Source organism: Ursus arctos, unplaced genomic scaffold (genome assembly GCF_023065955.2).
Source record: "Ursus arctos isolate Adak ecotype North America unplaced genomic scaffold, UrsArc2.0 scaffold_14, whole genome shotgun sequence".
NCBI lineage: Eukaryota > Metazoa > Chordata > Mammalia > Carnivora > Ursidae > Ursus > Ursus arctos.
In genome coordinates, this window is record NW_026622808.1 from 24,604,692 (window position 1) to 24,628,051 (window position 23,360).

At 38.8% G+C, this 23,360-nt stretch overlaps 1 protein-coding gene across 1 annotated transcript; it reads right to left on the reverse strand.

The window, feature by feature from the left end:
• Positions 1–901: 901 nt before the first annotated feature.
• Positions 902–22,877, reverse strand: LOC125280916 (olfactory receptor-like protein OLF4; the record flags this gene model as incomplete). The annotated part of the gene is made up of 2 exons (XM_048211656.1): positions 902–971; positions 22,222–22,877. Coding segments are annotated over 2 exons (726 nt in total), but the record flags the coding sequence as incomplete, so codon positions are not given.
• Positions 22,878–23,360: the final 483 nt, after the last annotated feature.

The following is a 23,360-nucleotide window of genomic DNA, read 5'->3' on the forward strand; positions in this document are numbered from 1 at the left end:
AATGTGAATTACTTAAATTTAATTCCGTTGTTCATATATCCATAGTGAACACCTGGCTTTCTTCCCCATTAGAAACGTATTTTTCTACCCCTCCTAAGTGAGTGTCAGCTACCTGTGCTCTAGATCGTACCCGCAGCCATGCACCATTAGGCTTGTTCCACTGAATCAATCATTGGTGTACAATTACAACAAATACCTGCATATGTGAAATGTACACATTGGTGAATTAAAGGAGCTCCACAAAAATGAAAAGTACATGCTGCAAGTTTCCATTTGTCTATGATATAAGACTGTACATAAGTTTTATCTGCTTTGGGAGGTAATTACTAAACACTTAAGCATCTTGAGCATCATATTCCCTATTTCTGAAGGTAACGTGGGATTCTAAACATGACTTCATAAGGCCATTGTGGGGAATGAATACAATGTGTGGAACTTCCTTTTTTACTTCAAAGAAAACATTTGAGGGTAATGGTTGTGTCTTGGATACGTGTGTGTTTCCATACATTTTCTTTCAAATAAGCTCATCACATGTGTTCACACACAGACGCATTTATGATCTCGTCTTTTATGTTGAAAGGAATCTTGAGAAAGCTGGAGAGGATAGCACTAAAAAAGAATGAACTTTTAAATTTATGTGAAATAAAACGATGCAGAAATACAGACAAAGATTTAACCTATGATGGCTGACCTTAATTTTGATCATGAGTTTCTTTCCTATGTCACTGTCTCAGAGGTCCCATAGTCAGGTGCCACAAGGAACTCACTGCACCAAGTGATGGGGCAGAATATCTCCAAATCAATTTAAAATTTCTTTTCTACCTACTATGAGTTTTTAATGTAAGTTGTCCTTATCCAAGGTAAGCTGATGAGTGAATTGAGAGGCTTAAACTCCGTTACCTCAAATAATTGTGTTGACTATGCCCATATGAGAATCCGCCTGCCGCAGTAAAATATCCCCACACTCGTTGCTAAAAACAAACACACATGTGCTCTTACAGTTCCGGAGTCAGAAGCTTGGAAGGAGTCTCATCGGGCTAATAGCAAGATGTCTGCAGGCTGAGCTCCTTCTACAGGCTTAAGGGAGGATCTGTTGTTTGCTCTTCAATTCCAGTCTCTCTTGCTGGCCGCCTGCATTTCTGGGCGCATGGCCCTTCTTCCACCTTCAGAGACATCAGGGCCGCATTTTCAAAGTCTCTCTGACACAAACTCTTTTGTTGCTCTCGCCAACATTTGCAGGACTGTTGTGATTACCTTCATCCCACCTGGACAATCATAAGTAAGCATTTTATCTTTTTTAAAATTAATTAATTCTCAGAGTCCATAGTCTCTCATGGAGGGGGGTGGGGGTGTGGGATAGGTTGGTGATGGGTAGTAAGGAGGGCACATATTGCATGGTGCACTGGGTGTTATGCTCAACTAATGAATCATCAAACTTTACATCAAAAACCAGGGATGTACTGTATGGTGACTAACACAACATAATAAACAATTTAAAAAATTTTTTTAAAGAAACAATTAAAAAAATTAAAATGTCAAAAAGATAAGATAACTTTCAAGTTAGTAATTAAATAACATTCATTAATACTTAGAAAATTATTTCATGAAGAATATTAGCTGATACATGTTTTGTAGGGAAGTATTCTTTTTTTCTGCATTTACATCTTTATTTTATTATTTTTAAGTATCAACAAATGTTATTTAATTACTAACTTGAAAGCAAGTATGCAATTGCCAACAATTTAATGCTGTCAAAGAGGATCAGAAGAAAGCATTCAGAGCTACAACACACAATATGTTAGTCTCGCAAAATATAAACAACTAAATCTAAAGTTGCAAAGGGTACGAAAAGCAAATGTTAAATAATAATCTATATAAGCCAGACTTTCATGTACCAAGGAGTGCAGATTACCTAAGAGTGAGCCTCTGTCGAAAATGACAATTGTTTTCTTTAAATAGTATAATTTTATATATTCATTTACAAACTATGTCAAAGCCAAGACTTCTCTGGTCATTAGCTACACAGAAGATAAAGAAGCATAGATGCATGTGTTTGAATTCCTAGGGCCTTTCATAAATAAACTCCTGCATGCTTACATCTACTGAAATTTTAAGGTGCATTCTGAGGGAATTCAAACACTGAGACCTGGGACCACAATATGAAGTGAAGCAACTCTACCCACAGAAACGGAACTGTGAATAAGGTACCCACGATATGTGTGCATGGGCAAAACTTGAGGCAGGTTCCTAAATAATAAAATGCTGTTAAATTTTTTAAGTTACTAATTAAAGAATTTTCTTTCTTTAAAAAATAAGATAAGATGACTGAACAGTATTTTTGTATTCTTTGGGTAAATACCTAGTAGTGCAATTGCTGGATCATAGGACACTTCTATTTTTAACTTTTTGAGGAAACTCCATGTTGTTTTTCAGAGTGGCTGTACCAGTTTGCATTCCCACCAACAGTGCTCGAGGGTTTCCCTTTCCCCACATCCTTGCCAATACCTGTTGTTTCTTGTGTTGGAATGAGGCTAGAGGTATCACAATTACAGACTTCAAGTTATATTACAAAGCCGTAGTGATCAAAACAGTATGGTCCTGGCGCAAAAATAGACACATTGATCAATGGAACAGAATAGGAAACCAAAAATGGACCCACAACTACATGGTCAACTAATCTTTGTCAAAGCAGGAAGAATATCCAAAGGAAAAAAAGACAATCTCTTCAACACATAATGTTGGGGAAACTGGAGAACCACATGCAGAAGAATGAAACTCGACCACTTTCTGACAGCATACACAAAAATAAACTCAAAATGGATGAAAGACCTAAATGTGAGACAGGAATCGCATCAAAATCCTAGAGAACACAGGCAGCAACCACTTCAACATCGACCCTAGCAGCTTCTTACTAGATATGTCTTCTGAGGCAAAGAAGACAAAAGTAAAAATAACCTGTTTGGACTTCATAAAAGAAACAAAGATAAATGTCCCCTTAATCCACTTTGTCTATTTTCCCCGTCCCCCTGCACATCTCTTCTCTGGCAACCATCATTTGTTCTCTATATTTAAGAATTTCTTTCTTTTGTTTTTCTCTTTTTTCCCCTGCTTGTTTGTTTTGTTTCTTAAATACTAGTTATCAGTGAAATCCTATGGTATTTGTCTTTCTCTGACTGATTTATTTCACTTAGCATTATACCCTCTAGGTCCATCCATGTTGATGCACATGGGAAGAACTTATTCTTTTTGGTGACTGAATATATATATCCCATTGTATATATATGTACCACATCTTCTTTATCCATTCATCTATTGATGGACACTTACAATATCTAGGATATTGTAAATAATGCTATGAATAAACATAAGGGTGCATATATCTTTTCCAATTAATGTTTTTGTTTTCTTTGGGTAAACATCCAGTAGCACAATTACAGAATCATATGTTAATTCTATTTTTAATTAATACCGTGTTCCACAGTGGCTTCACCAATATGCATTTTCACCAACAGTACACAAGGGTCCCAATTTTTCCAACCCTCACTAATCTTTTTATCTGAAGGTAAGTTGATTGACAACCCTGTTCAATCTGTAAACTTAATTCTCCCTTGCTACAAACAATAACATTTGCGTAAGTACTGGGGATGAGGATGGGCATGTATTTGGGAGGCCCTTATTCTGCTTTCTAAAAGTTCTTTTCAGAAGTGTATTAATTTGTGTCACTCAAGGACCTGTACATAAAAGAAACAAACACAGAATTTACATAGCCTCTATAATGAGTGAATACATGATTTCTTCAAAATTACATGCAGCGATAATTTTTGGTGCAGAAGACCTAAAACACCCTACACCTAACTCTAACGCAGGATCACAGCCTTGCTAAGCAAAGAGTGGTCCACAGACCAGGACCTGAACATCAACAGCAACTGCGAGCTTGCTAGAAACGCAGAATCTCTGTGCTACTCAGACCTGTGGTCAGATTCTGCATTTGTAGTGGGATCCGTGTGGATTCATGGACACCTTGTAGACAATTTGAAGTTGGAGAAGTGCTGGTCTAGAATAGGTCTTCTCACTTGTTTCCTTTGACATATGGGACAGTGTAATTCTATTTTGGGAGGGTGCTTTCTTGTGGATGTAGGTGTTCAGAGCATGAGACCTTACCAGACATCTGCAGAGTAAAATTCATTCCTGGTTGAGAACCACTGCCCCAGAGCTTGAGAACTAGAAGCTTCCTGAGAGAATCACACTCAATCCCTACCACATACTCAGCGATTAACTTCAGGCAGATCACTAGACACCACCAAGAATCATTTCTGCATAGAGAATGGAGTCAGGCAATGTACTTCTCAGGAATAACATGTTTACAAAAATTAAATCCAACAATCCATCTAGGGTGCTCAGGACAAGTGATAGTACATACAAACACCTAAGTATATGTCTTATAATTAGCAAATGTTTTATAACAAGTGACTAAGTGACAGCTTTTAATTTGAAATGAAGTGATTCTTTTTTTAAGATTTATTTATTTATTTTAGAGAGACAGAGCTCACATGAGTGGGGAAGGGACAGAGGGACAGGGAGAGAGAGAACCCTTAAGATGACTCCCAGATAAGCACAGAGCCCAGTGCTGGGCTCAATCCCAGGACCGTGAGACCATGACCTGAGTCAAAATCAAGAGCTAGCTGCCTAACCAACTGAGGGACTCAGGCACCCCTGATGTAAGAAATATTAATTGTAATTGCACAAGTCTCTTGCAGACAAAGAGGTTTATTATCAGAAAAACCCACTTCTCCACCATACTGAAAAGAAGAATAGACCCCATCTGGAGATAGCAGGGTGAGTCCCCACCACGTGTCAATGCTTTGAAGATAAAGAAACCTAATCCAGGTAGGTTCCTTGGTCATAGACTTGGAGAAAAGTGTAACTTGGAGCTGAGATAAAATGCTAGGAGATCCACATATCAAAAAGGGGGCAAGGTCAGGGGAAGGGAATGAAAACCCCCAACTGGTTTCACTGTTTTGTTTTTTGTTTTTTTTTAAGATTTTATGTATTTATTTGACAGAGAGAGAGACAGCCAGCGAGAGAGGGAACACAAGCAGGGGGAGTGGGAGAGGAAGAAGCAGGCTCCCTGATGTGGGGCTCAATCCCAGGACCCTGGGATCAGGCCCTGGGCCGAAGGCAGACGCTTAATGACTGAGCCACCCAGGTGCCCCTGGATTCACTGTTTTTAAACGGGTCTTTTGGAAACAGAAATTGATTAGAGAAATGTCCTTTGTGTGCCAGTTTTCCACCGGGAATAATGCTGGAGTCACAAGAGGGAAATATACCTAATGAGCAGATACAGAGAGCTGTCAATACGTCCTCCAGTCTCTCAGCCTGTGCAACCTTGGATGGGAAGGTCCATGCTTTTCATCTGTTTGTTCTAACTCCTAATTCTGGCTGGGGCCGAAGCTTCACTTCTTCCTGCTGCCTCGGCTAAGGACAGAGCTTCAGTATCATCTGTTGTCCAGGGAGGAATTCAGACTTCCACAAGGACAGCTTCCTGTCAGACACCCCAGCCAGGTGAGTCCAACACCCCAGTGGACCATGGATGATAGGGTCAGAGAGAATGGAAGCCAAGAACATTGACCCATCACCACCTGAGAGCCAATTCAACACAGCCTAGAACGAGTGATCACTTTATTTGTATTTGATTAATTAACTAATTAATCTATTCAATGCTAATGTCAATTTCACAGAGTGACTGCTATTCACATTTTTAAGGTCTTCCATATTATTATTTTTTATAATAATATTTTTTATTGTATTATGTTAGTCACCATACAGTACATCCCTGGTTTTTGATGTAAAGTTCCATGATTCATTAGTCAAAGTATGTTCACCAACAGACCCAAATATTCTTAGTTTATTTGCAGTAAGAAGCAAAAGCAGAAACCTATATCCAATAATCAATGCTTTAGCACTTTATATTATTTGTAGAAGACCTAGATGTCCAATGAATTTAATCCCAATTTATCATCCAAGCAAAACTTTAAAGTTTCAGGTCACTAGAGACTTTGAATGAAAGCTATATTAACAATTACCATGACTTTGAGACAGAAAATTAACCATCATTTTAAGCCATCTTTTTGCTGACAAATTGCAGCAGAGATCATGTGCTTATTTTACCTTCACTAAATCTTGGTAGAATAAAAGTTTCACATTTAATGCTGATAATTTTAAAGACGTCTCTATCTTACTTAAACCAACAAACTTAAATTCACATAAATGCTGAATTATATTCCACCTGGATTCTCTTATATATTTTATTTTATTTTTTTATAATAACTTTTTATTATATTATGTTAGTCACCATAGAGTACATCCCTAGTTTTTGATGTAAAGTTCCATGATTCATTACTTGTGTAGAACACCCAGTGCACCATGCAATACGTGCCCTCCTTAACCCATCACCAGCCTATCCCAATCCCTCACCTCCCTCCCCTCTGAAGTCCTCAGTTTGTTTCCCAGAGTCCATCATCTCTCATGGTTCATTCCTTTTAGAAGTCAATCAGTTTTGTTCCCCACTGCCAATTTTTACCTGCAACACTGGTGGGGAAACTTGAAGTGAGTGGTGTCGACAGGTCCCGCCCAAGTTGGTGCAGAAACAGGAGGAGGAGGAAGGGGAGGCAGAAGAGGCAGAGTGCTGCTAGAAAGCAGAGAAAGAAGATTCCAAGTTCTAAAGCCTGTCAGCTTGGACAGATGAGGAGATGCAGATTTTTGTTCATTTGTGTTTCCACCAAAGTGGAATTAGGGAGTCCATGTTGAGCCAGAAAAGACGGGGAAACAAAGGGAGTTTCAGCCGCTGCTCGGGAATAGACTGAAAAGTCCCTGTCCCAAGGTAGACTAACCAGAGACAATGGGTTCCAATTATAGCCATTAATCACAGAAACAAATGAGGGAGAAGCCCCCACATCTACTTGGAAGAGCAGTGAGAAAGAGTTAGTGTCCCCTTTGCTAGGGAGGGCCTGTGTTTCCTCCAGAAAACTGGGTTTATTCTGAGGAGGCCTATTTGGATAATTATCACCCAAAATGTCGGGAGGGAGTTTACTCACCAGACATGCTCTGGCAAACATATTCTAGAAAAGGTCCTTAGGTAAGGGTCCTGATGTAGAGCCCTGTTTTCTGCAGAAGAGCTCTGACTGACAGATCCCACTGAGGCCATGCAGTGTTACTGCAGCACGGTCCTTTCCTCAATTTTGCAATCCAAATTGTTTCCAATGGGTTAAAAGGCGCCCCAAGGGAGAGTCCTAGGGAATAAAGATGAGACCATGCCTGGGAGGTCACAGTGCAAAGGTCACACCTGATTTTACCTTGACTTGAAGAACCTGCTGTTTTTAACTCATGGAAAACACTAGAAAACTTTTACAAGGGGTAGTTACTCAGTTTCGCAGTACACAGTCCAGAGGAGTCCCCACAAAGGATGTGCTCTTTCCCATCTCGCGATTCTGGTATGTTCCTGGACATGTTAGAAAATCGTGCCTATAAGGGCATCCTGACATATCACCTCCCTGTCCCTTAGCCAAGGTGTCCCTTGGTGACCCATCCTAGGGTGAGAGAGTGGCCTAACAGCCTCAGAGGTCAGAAAGTCAGGCTGCCAAGAATAGCCACTCTGACCCACACCTGGCACCCAACTGTCCCCCTCCTCTGGACTAGCCCTGAATAGAACATGCAATAATCTTGCAGGTAGCTCAACCATAGTCAAGGGTACAAACTGGCATCTAGGGATTTTTGAGCAAGTACGTGCTGCTTGTGGAGGAGGCTTCCCTGGGCTGTGACCTCCAGGGCTTGTCTCCATACTTTTACTGTCTCAGAAACACCATGGTCATTTTGATGTCCAGGGCAGGCTCAGAGCACCAGATGGCCAGTCCTTATGTGCACTCCCTGGATGATGCCTAAGATTAGTCAGGGGGAATTCTGTCACGTGTATCTTCAGAGTTCTCCTATGGAACACTCATTCATTTTGTTTGAACCCAAGACTCTGGGATCATGACCTGAGCCAAAGGCAGACGTTTAACTGACTGAGCCACCCAGGTGCTCTGATCTTTCTTTTTATTTTTTTAAATTCAATTAGCCAACATATAGTTCATCATTAGTTTCAGATACAGTGTTCAATAAATAATCAGTTGCATATAACACCCAGTGCTCATCACATTATGTACTGTCCTTAATGCCCATCATCCAAATTACCCCATTCCCCCCAACCATCTCCCCTACAGAAACCCTGTTTATTTCCTATACTTAAGGGTCTCTCATTGTTTTTCTCTTGCTCTGATGGCTTCCCATTCTGTTTTCCCTCTCTTCCCCTATGGTTCTCTGCACTGTTTCTTATATTCCACATGAGTGAAACTATATGATAATTGTCTTTCTCTGCTTGACTTATTTTGTTCAGCATAATACCTTCCAGTCCCATCCATGTCAACGTAAATGGTTAGTATTCATCATTTCTGATGGCTGAGTAATATTCTGTTGTGTGTGTGTGTATGTGTGTGTGTGTGTGTGTGTGTGTGTGTGTGTGTATATATATATATATGTATATATATCACATCTTCTTTATCCATTCATCTGTCAATGGACATCTGGGCTCTTTCCACAGTTTGGCTATTGTGGACATTGTTGCTGTGAACATTGGGGTGCATGTGCCCTTTCGGATCATTACATCTGTATCTTTGGGGAAAATACCCAGTGGTGCAATTGCTGGATCATAAGGTAGCTCTATTTTCAACTTGTTGAGGAATCTCCGTACTGTTTTCCAGTGTGTCTGCACCAGCTTACATTCCCACCAACAGTGTAAGAGGGTTCCCCTTTCTCCACATCCTCACCAACAACTGTTGTTCCCTGTCTTGTTAATTTTAGTCATTCTAACTGGTGTAAGGTGGTATCTCATTGTGGTTTTGATCTGTATTTCCTTAATGACAAGTGATATGGAGCATTTTTTCATGTGTCTGTTAGGCATTTGTATGTTTCCTTTGGAGAAGTGTCCATGTCTTCTGCTCATTTCTTGACTGGATTATTTGTTTTTGCGGTGTTGAGTTTGAGAAGTTCTTTCTAGATCTTGGATATCCTTTTTATATTATATTATACATGGATAGCCCTTTTTATATTATGTCATTTGCAAATATCTTCTCCCATTTTGTGGGTTGCCTCTTAGTTTTATTGACTGTTTCCTTTGCTGTGCAGAAGCTTTTTATCTTGGTGAAGTCCCAATAGTTCATTTTTACTTTTGTTTCCCTTGTCTTTAGAGATGTGTCTTGAAAAAGGTTGCAGAGGCTGAGGTCGAAGAGATTACCGCCTCCAGGATTTTGATGGATTCCTGTCTCACATTGAGGTCTTTCATTCATTTAGAGTTTATCTTTGTCTGTGGTGTAAGAGAATGGCCCAGTTTCATTCTTCTACATGTGGCTGTCCAATTTTCTCAACACCATTTATTGAAGAAACTGTCATTTTTAATTGGATATTCTTTCTTGCTTTGTTGAAGATTAGTTGACTATAGAGTTGAAGGTCCCTTGCTGGGCTCTCTATTCTGTTCCATTGATCTATGTGTCTGTTTTTCTGCCAGTCCCATACTGTCTTGATAATTACAGTTTTGTAATATAGCTTGAAGTCTGGCATTACAATGCCCCCCAGCTTTGGTTTTCTTTTTCAAATTCCTCTGGTTATTCTGGTCTTTGACTCCATACTAGTTTAAGGATCACTTGTTCCAGCTCTGTGAAAAACGTCAATGCTATTTTGATAGGGATTGCATTGAATGTGTACATTGCTCTGGGTAGCCTAGACATTTTAACAATATTTTTTTCTTCCAAAACATGAACAAGGAATGTTTTTCCATTTCTTTGTCTCTTCCTCAATTTCTTTCATAAGTGTTCTGCAGTTTTTAGAGTACAGATCCTTTACCATTTTGGTAGGCTTTTTTCCTAGGTATCTTATGGTTTTTGGTGCAATTGTAAGTAGAATTGATTCCTTAATTTCTCTTTCTTCAGTTACATTGTTAGTGTGTAGAAACGCAACTCATTGCTGTGCATCGATTTTATATCCTGTCATGTGCTGAATTCCTGTATGAGTTCTAGAAATTTTGGGGTGAAGCCTTCTGGGTTTTCCACATAAAGTATCATGTCATTTGCAAAGAGTGAGGGTTTGACTTCTTCTTTGCCAGTTTGAATGCCCTTTACTTCTTTTTGTTGTCTTATTGCTGAGGCTAGACTTCTAGTACTATGTTGGACAACAGTGGTGAACATGGGCACCCTTGTCATGTTCCTGACCTTAGGGGAAAAGCTCTTGGTTTTCCCCATTGGGAATGATATTCTTTGTGGGATTTTCATAGATGGCTTTTATGATATTGAGATATGGTCCCTCTATTTCTACACTGTGAAGAGTTTTAATCAAGAAAGAATGCTGCATTTTGTCAAATGCATTTTCTGCATCAATTGAGAGGATCATGTGGTTCTTGTGCTTTCTTTTATTAATGTGATGTATCATGTTGATTGATTGGCAAATGTTGAACCACCCTTGCATCCCAGGAATAAATCCCACTTGGTCGTGGTGAATAATCATTTTAATGTACTGTTGGATCCTATTGGCTAGTATCTTGGTGAGAATTTTTGTGTCCATGTTCATCAGGGCTATTGGTCTGTAATTCTTTTTGGTGAAGCATTTCTCTGGTTTTGGGATCAAGGTAATTCTGGCCTCATAGAAAGAGTCTGGAAGTTTTCCTTCCATTTCTATTTTTGAAACAGCTTCAGAAGAATAGGTGTTAGTTCTTTAGATGTTTTGCCAAATTCCCCTGTGAAGCTCTCTGGCCCTGGACTCTTGTTGTTGGGTGATTTTTTATTACTGTTTCCATTTCCTTGCTGGTTATGGGTCTGTTCAGGTTTTCTGTTTCTTCCTGTTTAAATTTTGGTAGTTTATATGTCTCTAGGAATGCATCCATTTCTTCCAGAGAGTCTAATTTGCATATACTTGCTCATATGTTCTTAAAATTGTATTTCATTGCTGTTGGTCATGATCTATCTTCTTTCATTCATTATTTTATGAAGTTGGGTCCTTTCTCTTTTCTTCTTGATAATTCTGGCTAAGGGCTTATCGATCTTATTAATTCTTTTAAAGAATCAGCTTCTAGTTTCATTGATCTGTTCTACTGTTCCTCTGATTTCTATTTCAGTGATTTTGGTTCTAAACTTTTTTAAATAAAGATTTTATTTAATTATTTGAGAGAGAGAGAGAGAGAGAGAGAGAGAGAGAGAGAGAGATGATGAGCAGGGGGAGGGTCATAGGAAGAGGGAGAAGCAGACTACCTGCTGAGCAGGGAGCCCAATGCCAGACTCATTCCCAGGACCCTGAGATCATGACCTTAGCCCCCCCAGGTGTCCCTGCTCTCATGTTTACGATTTCTCTTCTCCTCCTAGGTTTAGGCTTTATTTCCTGTTCTTTCGCCAGGTCCTTTACATGTATGTTTGGCTTGTGTACTTGAGACTTTTCTAATTCTTTGAGAAAGGCTTTTATTGCTATGTAGTTCCCTCTTAGGACCACCTTTGCTGTATCCCAAAGGTTTTGAACAGTTATCTTTTCTTTTCTTTTATTATTATTATGGTCAATTATCATATGGTTTCACTCATATGTGGAACATAAGGAATAGTGCAGAGGACCATAGGGGAAGGGAGGGAAAACTGAATGGGAAGAAATCAGACAGGGAAACAGCTGTGTTTTCATTTTTATTTGTTTTCATTAATTTTTAAAATTATTCTTCAATTTCCTGGTTGACCCATTCATTCTTTGGTAGGATGCTCTTTATCCTCTAAGTGTTTGAGTACCTTCCAAATTTCCTCTTGTGATTGAGTTCAAGTGTCAAGCACTGTGGTCTGAAAATATGCAGGGAATAATCCCAATCTTTTGGTACTAGTTGAGACCTAATTTGTGACCTGGTATTCATCTATTCTGAAGAATATTCTATGTGCACTTGAGAAGAATGTGTATTCTTTTGCTTTAGGATGGAATGCTTTGGATATATCTGTGAAGTCCATCTGGTCCAGTGTGTCATTCAAAGCCTTTGTTTCCTTGTTGATCTTCTGCTTAGATGGTTCGTCCATTGCTGTGAGTGGGGTGTTAATGTCTCCTACTATTATTGTGTTATTATCAATGTTTTTCTTTAATTTTGTTATTAATTGGTTGATATAACTGGCTTCTCCCAAGTTCAGAGCATAAATACATACAACTGTTAGATCTGCCTGTTGGGTAGACCCTTTAAGTATGATATAGTGTTCCTCTTAATCTCTTATTACAGACCTTGGTTTAAAATCTAATTTGTCTGATATAAAAATTGCTACCTCAGCTTTCTCTTGAAGTCCATTAACATTATAAATGATTCTTCACCCCCTCACTTTCAATGTGGGTGTGTATTTAGGTCTAATATGAGTCTCTTGTAGACAGCCAATTAATGGTTCTTGCTTTTTTTTAATAATAATTTTTATTATGATTATGTTAGTCACCATACAGTACATCCCAAGTTTTTGATGTAAAGTTCCATGATTCATAACTTGCGTATAATACCCAATGCACCATGCAATACATGCCCTCCTTAATACCCATCACTAGCCTATCCCGATCCCCCACCCCCTCCCCTTTAAAGCCTTCAGTTTGTTTCCCAGAGTCCATGGTCTCTCATGGTTCTTGCTTTTAAATCCAATCTGATACCTTGTGTCTTTTGATTGGAGCATTTATCCCATTTACAGCCAGGATAATTATTGAAATATATGAATTTAGTGCCATTGTATTACCTTGAAGGCTCTGTTTCTATAGATTGTCTCTGTTTCTTTCTGGTCTTTGTACCTTTGGGGTTCCCTCTTCATTTATAGGATCTCCTTTAATATTCCTTCAGGGCTGCTTTAGTGACCACAAATTCTTTTAGCTTCTGTTTTTCCTGGAAGCTCTTTATCTCTCCTTCCATTCTGAATGACAGCCTTGCCGGATAAAGTATTCTTGGCTGCATGTTTTTCTCATTTAGTATCTTGAATATATCGCACCCACCCTTTCAGGCTTGCCAATTTTCTGTTTAGGTCTTTTGGCAGCCTAATGTTTCTACCCCTGTTGGTTAAGAACCTATCGTCTTGAGCTGCTTTCAGGATTTTCTCTTTATCTCTGAAATTTGCAATCTTCACTATTAAATGTTGGGATGTTGATTTATTCTTATTGATTTTGAGAGGGGTCCACTCTACTTCTTTGACTTGAACGCCTGTTTCATTCCCCAGATTAAGGAAGTTCTCAGCTATGATTTGTTCAAATATACCTTTTGCACCCCCTTCTTCTTCCTAGGGGCCCCAACAATTCTAATATTGTTTCACTTTATGGTATTGGTGATTTCTCAAAGCCTCCCTTCATGGTCTGTTAGGTGTTTTTCTCCCTTTCCTCAGCTTCCTTCCTTTCCATCAACTTGTCACTTACTCTCTCTTCTGTCTCATTTACCCTAGCTGTTAGAGCACCCAATTTAGACCCGATATCAGTTAGAGCATTTTTAATTTCATTCTGATTAGATCTCCTTTCTGCACTAAGAGATTCTGTAGTGTCTTTTATGCTTTGTTCAAGCCCAGCTAGGAACTTTATATAATCGTTATCCTGAATTCCAACTCTGTCATTTTACTTATATCCATATTGATTAGATCCATTGCAGAGAGGATTACCTCTGGTTCTTTCTTTTGTTGTGACTTACTCCTTCTAGTCATTTTGCCCAGAGAAAAATGGATAAATGAGAGAACTAAATAAAAAATTTCAACCACGACCCGAACAAAACACACTAGACAAATCCAAAGAGGTCTGAAAATAAATAAAAGACAGAAAAAGGAACAAAAAGGTGGGGTAGAGAATATAATCTCCCAGGTGGATAAAACAGGGTGATCCACGTGGTCCTGGGTGCATTTTGGTTTGTGTGCTAGAAGACACCAAATCCCCAAATTCTAAAGAAAGCAAAACTTATATATACACAAAGAATAAAATTGAATACAGTGAAAGGAAGCCAAAAATGAATATATCTATAAAATGTGAATGTAAAAAATGAAAGTATAAAAAGACTTAAAAAAAGAGTGGATAAAATAAGGAACTAGTTTAAAAAGAAAAAAAGGAAAGGAGAAAAAACCTTGAATTCTATGTACTATTTTCCCCTTATGCTGGAGTTTTGCAGTCCTGTGTGCTCTGTAAACTTAATATTTGCCTGTTGTTTCAGCTGATATTCTGGGGGAGGGGCCTACTGCACCATTTCTCAGGTGTCTTTTCCTGGGCGAAGTTGCACTGCCCCTTGCCAGGGGGCCAGGCTCAGTGTAAGCTGCTTCTTGTTACTCTATGTGGCTTTCGTTCCCTGAAGGTTTTCCGTGCCCCTTTAGAGGACGAAAAAAAAAAAATGGCTGTGCCCAGTCTCCAGCTCCAGAGCTGAAAGATTGCAGGCCCTTCTCTTCAGTAAACCCTCAATTCTTTTCTTACATCTCAGGTTGAGTTCATAGGTGTTCATAATTTGACAGTTATCAAATGAAACAAGGTCCCCTACCCTTCCACCATCTTGCCTTCCCTTCCAACAACACTCGAGTTTTAAAAATTAATTAAAAAAACAAAGAGGTTTGTTTTGTTTTGTTTTGTTTTGTTTTTGTTTTTTATTTTTTCCTCAGAGCCTTTGCATTGGTTGTTCTCACTGATGGGCACACATTTCCCTGGATAACTTTTTGTCTCTTACTGTCTCCTCCTTGAGAACTCTGTTTAAATGTGTGGTGGCTTACCTGAGCAACCAGGATAAAAATAACACCTCCATTCACTCTTTCCTTTTACTGGTTTTGTTTTTCTTCATAGCACCCGTCAACACAGATATTCTATCTGATCTTTTATTTGCTTATCTTATCTATCACTGAACTGTGCAGACACTCTTTTCTGACACCTATTATCTTTGCCTGGTAGTTAGTCAGTACTCAAGATATTTGCTTAAACATGTGCCAGAATTTCTCATTAAAAGTATAGAATACATGAATATTTGGGGAAAAGGCCAAATGTGGGATGGCATTCCTTTTCATGCTAGAATGTGGGGTCCAAAAGAGGACACATTCCACATAAAAACTATGGATATTGAAGTTTTGAATATAAAATAAAAGTTATAGAATTTCAATGATATTTGTAATTTTCATTATTGAGAAAATCAGTCATGTTATTTTTTGTTCCCTGATAGTCACCTCCACCACATGGACCCAGGAAATTATATACGAATTTCAGAATTTCTTCTTCTGGGATTATCAGAGGAGCCAGGACTGCAGCCCCTCATTTTTTGGCTTTTTCTCTCCATGTATCTGATCATTGTGTTTGGAAACCTCTTCATCATCCTGGCTGTCAGCTCTGACTCCCACCTCCACACCCCCATGTACTTCTTCCTGGCCAACCTGTCCTTTGTAGACATCTGTTTCACCTCCACCACTGTCCCCAAGATGCTGTGGAACATCCAGACAGAGACCAAAGTCATAACTTTTGAAGGCTGCCTCACCCAGATGTATTTTTTCACACTCTTTGCTGTATTGGACATCTTTCTCCTGGCTGTGATGGCCTATGACCAATTCGTAGCCATCTGCCACCCCCTCAACTACCCGGTAATAATGAGCCCTCAGCTCTGTCGACTGCTTGTTCTTCTGTCCTGGATCACATGTATCCCGAATTCCTTCTTACAAAGCTTAATGATGTTGTGGCTTTCCTTCTGTATACAATTGCACATCCCCCACTATTTTTGTGAACTCAATGAAATAGTCCAACTTGCCTGTTCCAATAACTTTCTTAATAACTTGTTAATGTATTTTGTAATTGTAGTGCTGGGTGGTGGTGCTTTTGCTGGGGTCCTTTATTCTTATTCTAAGATAGTTTCCACCATATGTGGAATATCATCAGCTCAGGGCAAGTATAAAGCATTTTCCACCTGTGCATCTCACCTCTCAGTTGTCTCCTTATTTTTTTGTACAAGCTTAGGAGTGTACCTTTGTTCTGCTGCTCCCCAGAGCTCCCACGCAGGTGCAGTGGCCTCGGTGATGTACACGGTGGTCACCCCCATGCTGAACCCCTTCATCTACAGCCTGAGGAACAGAGACATAAAGAGGGCTCTGAAAAGAATCGTTGGGGTTCCAGTGATGTAAGGGCCCATTTTCCTGGGACAGAAGAAATGCCCATGATTGCAGGGCTCATAACCTCAGAGCCAGGAACTGCTATTCTTTAACCAGACTATGAAAGTAGAATCTGCTTCTTCTATTTATTTCCTAGAAGTTCCATTTGCTTGAATTCAACATCTCCATATATTTAAGTAACTCACTTTAATAACTTTTTGCTCTGTCTGAAAAATAGACAGTTTCCCCTTTGTCCATTTTCATCTGTTCTCAATGTTTTCCCCAACTTTGGATCACAAATGCCTGAAAATTTCTGTATCTTACATGGAACATGTTGGATTTCTTAAACTAATTTCATTTCAGAGAAAGACAATTATTATATGGTTTCACTCTTATGTGGAACATAAGGAATAGCACAGAGAACATTAAGGGAAAGAGGACAAATGAAGGGGGGCGAATCTGAGGGGGAGACAAATCATGAGAGACTCTGGGAAGCAATCTGAGGGTTTCAGAGGGGAGGGGAGGGGGTTGGGTTAGCCCAGTGATGGGTATTAAGTAGGGCACATGTTGTGATGAGCACTGGGTGTTATATGCAAATAATGAATCATGGAACACTACATCAAAAACTAATGATGTACTGTATGGTGACTAACATAACACACACACACACACACACACACACACAAACTAATTTCGGTTCATATGACTTATTCCATGCCATGGAAAATTTTCCCCGATTTTCCAAAGAAATCATGAGTTGTATTCTTCATGTGGAAGAAATTACACTTGGCCACTAAGCCCATCACATTACTTTATTGTAGGTGAGAATTCAAAATCCCAGTTTTCACCTAGAAACTGTCAATCTTTTTACATCACTACTGTCACTCCTCTTCCTGAGAATGTGGACTCTAACACTGTTCCGTTTAAGTCTCAGGCTCCTGACAGGGATGCTCAGGCTAGGAAAGCCCGGGCACCCCCTGCACACCTGTGCTTGTGGATATTCCCACAGATGCTTCCCTGACCAGAGCCTCTGCTGTGGCTGCACCAGCCCTTGGGTTCTTGCTGTGACTGCAAGACATGCCCCAGCCACTCCCATCAGAATTGCTCTAGCCAAGACCTACAGTATTATGTTGAATAGGACTGGTGAGAGTGGAAACCCCTTGTCTTGCTCCTGATCTCAGAGGAAAAGTTTTCTAACCTTTCACTATTAAGTATGATGTTATTGTGGTTTTGTCATATAGGGTCTTCTTTTATGATGAGGTATGTTCTTCCTATACCCAGTTGGTTGAAGTGTTTTTTTTTTAATCATGAAAAGATGTTGTATTTTGTCAGAAGCTTTTTCTGCATGTATTGGGACGATCATATGTTTGTTAAATTTTGTTCTGTTAATGGGATGTATCACATTTACTGATTTGCTTTTGCTCATCCTTGTCTTCTAGGGATAAATCCTACTTGGTTATAGCATATAATTCCTTCAATGTGCTGGCCAATTCAGTTTACTAATATTTTCTGAAAAGATATTGTGTCCCTGTTCATCCAAGATATTGTTGTATGGTTTTGTTTTTTTGTACCGACCTTTTCTGGCTTTGGTGTCAGGGTAATGCTGGCCTTGTAAAATGAGGTTGAGAATGTGTCCTCCTCTGTAAATTTCTGGAAGTTTTTGAGAAGGATTGTCATTAATTCTTCTTTAAATGATTAGTAGAATTCACCTGTGAAGTTCTCTGGTCCTCAGCTTTTCTTTCCTAGGAGAATTTGACTACTGATTTAATAGCCTTACTCACTATGGGTTTGTTCATATTTCCTATTTCTTCCTGATTTAGTCATGGTGGGTTTTATGTTTCTATGGATTTAACATTGTCTTCGAGGTTGTCCAATTTGTTGGGGTGAAAATCTCCATAGTGGTCTCCTATGATTCTTTGTATTTTTATGGTATTGGTTGTCAGGTATCATCTTTTTCTGCTGATTTTATTTGTGTCTTCTTCCCCACTCCTTTCCTTTACTCTAACAAAAGCATTGTCAATTTTGCTTAGCTTTAAAAAAAATGGCCCTGAGCTTTGTTAATCTTTTCTCATGGTTTTCTGGTACATATATCATTTATGGATGCTCTGATATTTGTTATTTCTTTTTCTAGGCTGATTTGTACTTAGTTTGTTCTTCTTTTTCTAGGTCTTTGAATCATAGAGTGAGGTTGTGGAGGCCTTTTATTTTTCTTAATGTAGGCATTTATTGCTATAAACATCCTCTTAGAGCTGCTTTTGCAACATCCCATAAGTTTTGATAGGCTGTATTTCTGTTTTCATTTGATTCAATGTTTTTAAATTTCCTTTTTGGTTTCTTCTTGCCCCCTTGGCTGTTTATGAGTGTGTGGTTTAATTCTCACGTATTTGTGAATATCTCAGATATCTGTGCCCTTGCATTTGTGCAGCATTATTCACAATAGCCAAGACATGGAAACAGCCCAGTATCCATTGACAGATGAATTAATAATGATGGCATATCTGTACAATGAAATTCAGCAATAAAAAGGGAAGACATCTTTTCCAGTGCTAAAATATGGATGGACCCCAAGGGCATTACACTCAGTGAAGTAATCAAACAGAGAGAAACAAATAGTGTATGATCTCACTTATATGTGAAATACAAAAATCTGAGCTAATAAAAACAGAGAGTAGTTTGATGTTTGCCTGTGGCTGGGATTTGGAGAAATGAGAAGATATTGGTGAAAGCCTACAAAACTTCCATTATAAGATGAATGAGTTCTGGGAACGTAAGGTACAATATGGTCATTATGTTTACTATTGTGTTATGGACTTCAGTGTTGCTAACAGTACCCAGTAAATGTTTTTACAACAAAAAGAAATGGTAACTATGTGAAGTGACGGATGTATTCAAAAACTATCATGGTGATCATTTCACAATGTATATGTATATGAAATCACCAAGTTGTATGCTTAAACTTCCACAGTTTTATGTGTCAATTACATTCCAATAAAACTGAAAAAAAAGAAGAAAAATATTCCTATGTCTCTGTCTTCTATTTGCATTTCAAATGTCACCTCCTTCCAGAATAACTGTCCCCATCAAAAAATTAGAAATGCAGTACTAGGATGAAAATCATTATGAATATATCACCGGAAAGGTCAATCGATAGGAAAACAGGATCTACATAAGGATGTCATGAAGACAGCATCAGTGATACAACAGTTCTTAGCTCCATCAATCATTTAGTTACAAAGAAGGAAACTGCTCTCTGAGGTATCCGGAAGGAGAAACTTTTATTTATTATTTTATTGTCAAATCATTCACTTAGCTTCCTTGAGTAAGGGCATTTTGTATTGAAACACTACCTTAAGTAGAAGAAAAATCTAAAGTCAGTTTGAGGATATTCAGCCCGTTTAGCTCGTACAGAGAATTTCTTCTTGCATAAATGTCAATGTGGTTCTGTCTTTGAGGCCTCTGGGCATTGAGATGGGCAAACCAATTCATTGTTAAAATTAAGGCCACCTGTTCTACTCTAATTTTTTTTAATCTAAATTTCTACATTCCCTGAATTTCATGTGAATTGAAATATTCATTCTTTTCATTTCTTTACCCTCCAAGTTTCTCTCAAGCTTTCTTTCAACACATAGATAGTTTATAATGAGTTACAATGAGGGTTATGAGTCTTGTGCATGTACATATATGCACATGAGTGTTTTTGTTCAAAAGAAAAAGTATATAAGTACATATACATCTGCATATACACAACCCTTGAACATTCTTTGGACCCAAAAAAGTATTTCCACACATTTCATCTTTCTTCACAACATCACTGAAGTTATATTTATGATTCCACATTTCCTTCAGAAGGAAAAGAAGGCTGGAGGGTTTTCTTCCTAACATTTGTATAAAGAAGCACTTAGAACTTAACCGTGAGCCTTCTGGAGTTCTATGGAAATGGAACCTGGCAGTACCCATGATTTTTCAATGACTCAAGTCCTAAAGTTGTATACTTTAAATATGTACAGTATATCGCATGTAACAGTCCCTCCATTAAAATAAATAGAATTTAAAAATTCTAGTGGTGCATGACTCAGGGTCAGATCCCAAGCACAGTTAGCTGAGTCACACATAAAGATTTGGGAAAGATCTCTTCCAATTGTGAAAAAGCAAAGATTCACATGTGGATTTTAAAAGAGTGGAATTAAATTGAGACAATTCACATTTGATAAAATCATTTTTTTCATTTACTAAAAGATTAGCCTACATACATAAAAGAAGTAAAATGACATAAATTGGTTCAAGACAAAAAAGCGCTACAACCACACACCTCGTGAATGAGCCTTACAAACATAATGTAGAGATTTGCACATCTCTCTGCAGAGATCAGAACAACTGTCTATCCTACAATCCCCTGCCATACTTACCCTGCGATCCCCTTTGGTAATAAAGAGATTATACTAAGCCATTTTATTTTAAGATGCTTTGTATGCAGCAATAGCTAACTGATGTAATAATCAAATCAGGCAGAACTGACAGCATTTGTAATAATCTGATTTTTTTTATTCTAGGCGTTCATTCTGATAATTGAAGGTATCCTTCATCATTACTCTGTCCTTGAAGTTTATTTCATGTAACGGTATTAAAAATGACTCCATTGGGGGTGCCTGGGTGGCTCAGATGGTTAAGTATCTTTCTTCGACTCAGCACATATTCTCCAGGTCCTGGGATCAAGCCCTGCATCAGGCTCCCCACTCAGTGGGGAGTCTGCTTCTCCCTCTTCCTATGCCTATCCCCCTGCTTGTGCCCTCTGTCTCTGTCAAATGAATAAATAAAATCTTTAAAAATAATGGCTGCATTGAGGCCCCTTTGACGTAACACGCAAAGTTGGGAAAGACATATATCTGTGTCCACAACTTGTGAGTCTGAGTCACACCTGAACAGGATACCAAGCTTGTTGGTGGGTCATCCTGTGATTATAAGGATCATATACAGTGGATGATACTGATTTTGTTTGTTTGCTGCCCCTTTAGTGGTTATGGCAAACTTTTGGAGAATTGGAGATATCTTGCTTAAAGAAATGGAAGGAATCATATTTGTATGTAGCACTAGAAATTTTCAATCAGAAACCAGAAAATAATTTAACTAAACCCCAAACATGCCACCAGTCATTCATCTTAATGAATATACCTTACAAATGGATCCTGATATTCCATAAGTCAATGAGTAGATGAAGTGGCTAAGAAAGAAATATTCTGCATAGAAATAAATGTATGATTTAATATTCTGCTTCATCATCCTTAAAGTCAAGTGTGATTCTAAGGGCTTATTATGTCAATCAATATTTTCCATATTTGTCTTTCTGTGTAGATTCCACTTGGAGACATGTATTTTATTATTATTTCTTTTGCCAGTGACTATGGCAGGCATGGTGGACACAAGCTGTGTAACAACAGGATCCTAATGTGTAGAAAAATCCCCATGAGCAGCTAGAACCACCAGTACGTCAAAGCCTGCATTCTCAGGAAGAGCAGTGAAGGTAGCGATAGACAGAGGAATGATCTTCAGAAAAGTGAAGCACAGCCTCAGATTTTTCTCTGTTATAAAATAGTTGTGGTGACCAAGAGTGTATTTTCCACAGGAGTAATATCCAGTCAAACATAAGAAAAAATACTACAATGTATTTTATTTAAGAAGAAATAACTTTTAACAGATCATGTAGTCCTTTGAATAAGTGAGAATTTCCAAATATTTCACATGTGAGGTTAGGAATACCATTGAGAGTAGGAAAATGGGAAAGGGAAAACCTCTTGGATATCAGAGATATCACAAAGCTTAATAAAGTAAGTTACATAAATTATACAGAGAGGGAAAAATAATAAAAAAATAGAAATTCCCAGAAAAAATAGAAAAGTCATGTTCCACTTCCAGAATCTGATAAAAAAAGTCAATATTTGGCTCAAGCTATGGGCTCTGTAATCCTGTGCACATCTTCAGCCCCAGGACAATTGGCCCTTTTAGAGATGCCCTCCCAGAGAATCTCATCAGAGCCCTCTTTATGTCTGTGTTCCTCAGGCTGTAGATGAAGGGGTTCAGCATGGGCATGACCACCGTGTACATTACCGAGGTCACTGCACTTGAGTGGGAGGTCTGGGTAGCAGCAGAGCTAAGGTACACTCCTAGGCTGGTACAATAAAATAAGAGGACAACTGAGAGGTGAGATGCACAGGTGGAAAAAGCTTTATACTTGCCCTGAGCTGATGAGATCCCAAGTATGGAGGAAACTATCTTAGAGTAAGAGTAAAGGATCCCAAGGAAGGGACCACCAACCAGCAACATAGCTGCAAAATATATCACCATGTTCTTAAGAAAATTGTCAGAACATGTGAGTTGTATCATCTGATTGAGTTCACAGAAAAAATGGGGGATTTTTATGACTGTACAGAAGGACAGCCGTAGCACCATTGAGGTGTGTAACAAGGAATGCAGAACACTCATGATCCAGGACACCAGAACCAGCAGTCCACAGATCTGTGGATTCATGATGGCTATATAGTTTAGGGGGTGACAGATGGCCACAAAGCGGTCATAAGCCATCACAGCCAGAAGGAAGTTGTCTAATACTGTAAACAGTATGAAAAAATACATCTGGCTGACACAGTCTTCATAAGTGATCACTTTGCTTTGAGTCTGGATGTTCCACAGCATTTTGGGGATGATGGTAGAGGTGACACAGATGTCTACAAAGGACAGTTTGGCCAGGAAGAAGTACATGGGGGTGTGGAGGTGGGAGTCAGAGCTGACGGCCAGGATGAGGAGCAGGTTTCCAAACACAGTGATCAGGTACATGGAGAGGAAAAGCCCAAATATGAGGGGCTGCAGTTCTGGTTCCTCTGAAAATCCCAGAAGAAGAAACTCTGAAATTCTTGTATAGTTTCCTGTGTCCATATGGTGGAGGTGACTACCAGCACAGGGGAAAATAATAGGACAAATTTTCACACAAATGCACATTACTCAGATTCTGAAAATGCTACAATGTATATTTTCCAGTCAAGAAACTCATTTCAGTATTTTGTGAATGGATCTGAGCCCCTTGAGGAGATCTCGATGTCCTCTCTGTTTAGCAATTTCCATACCAACATCAGATATATCCCCAAAAGTTCAGTCATTGTACAGTTTGAATAAGAAGTTATTTGAAGCATTTGAGGAATATATAGAGTGTCGACCTGTTTTGGA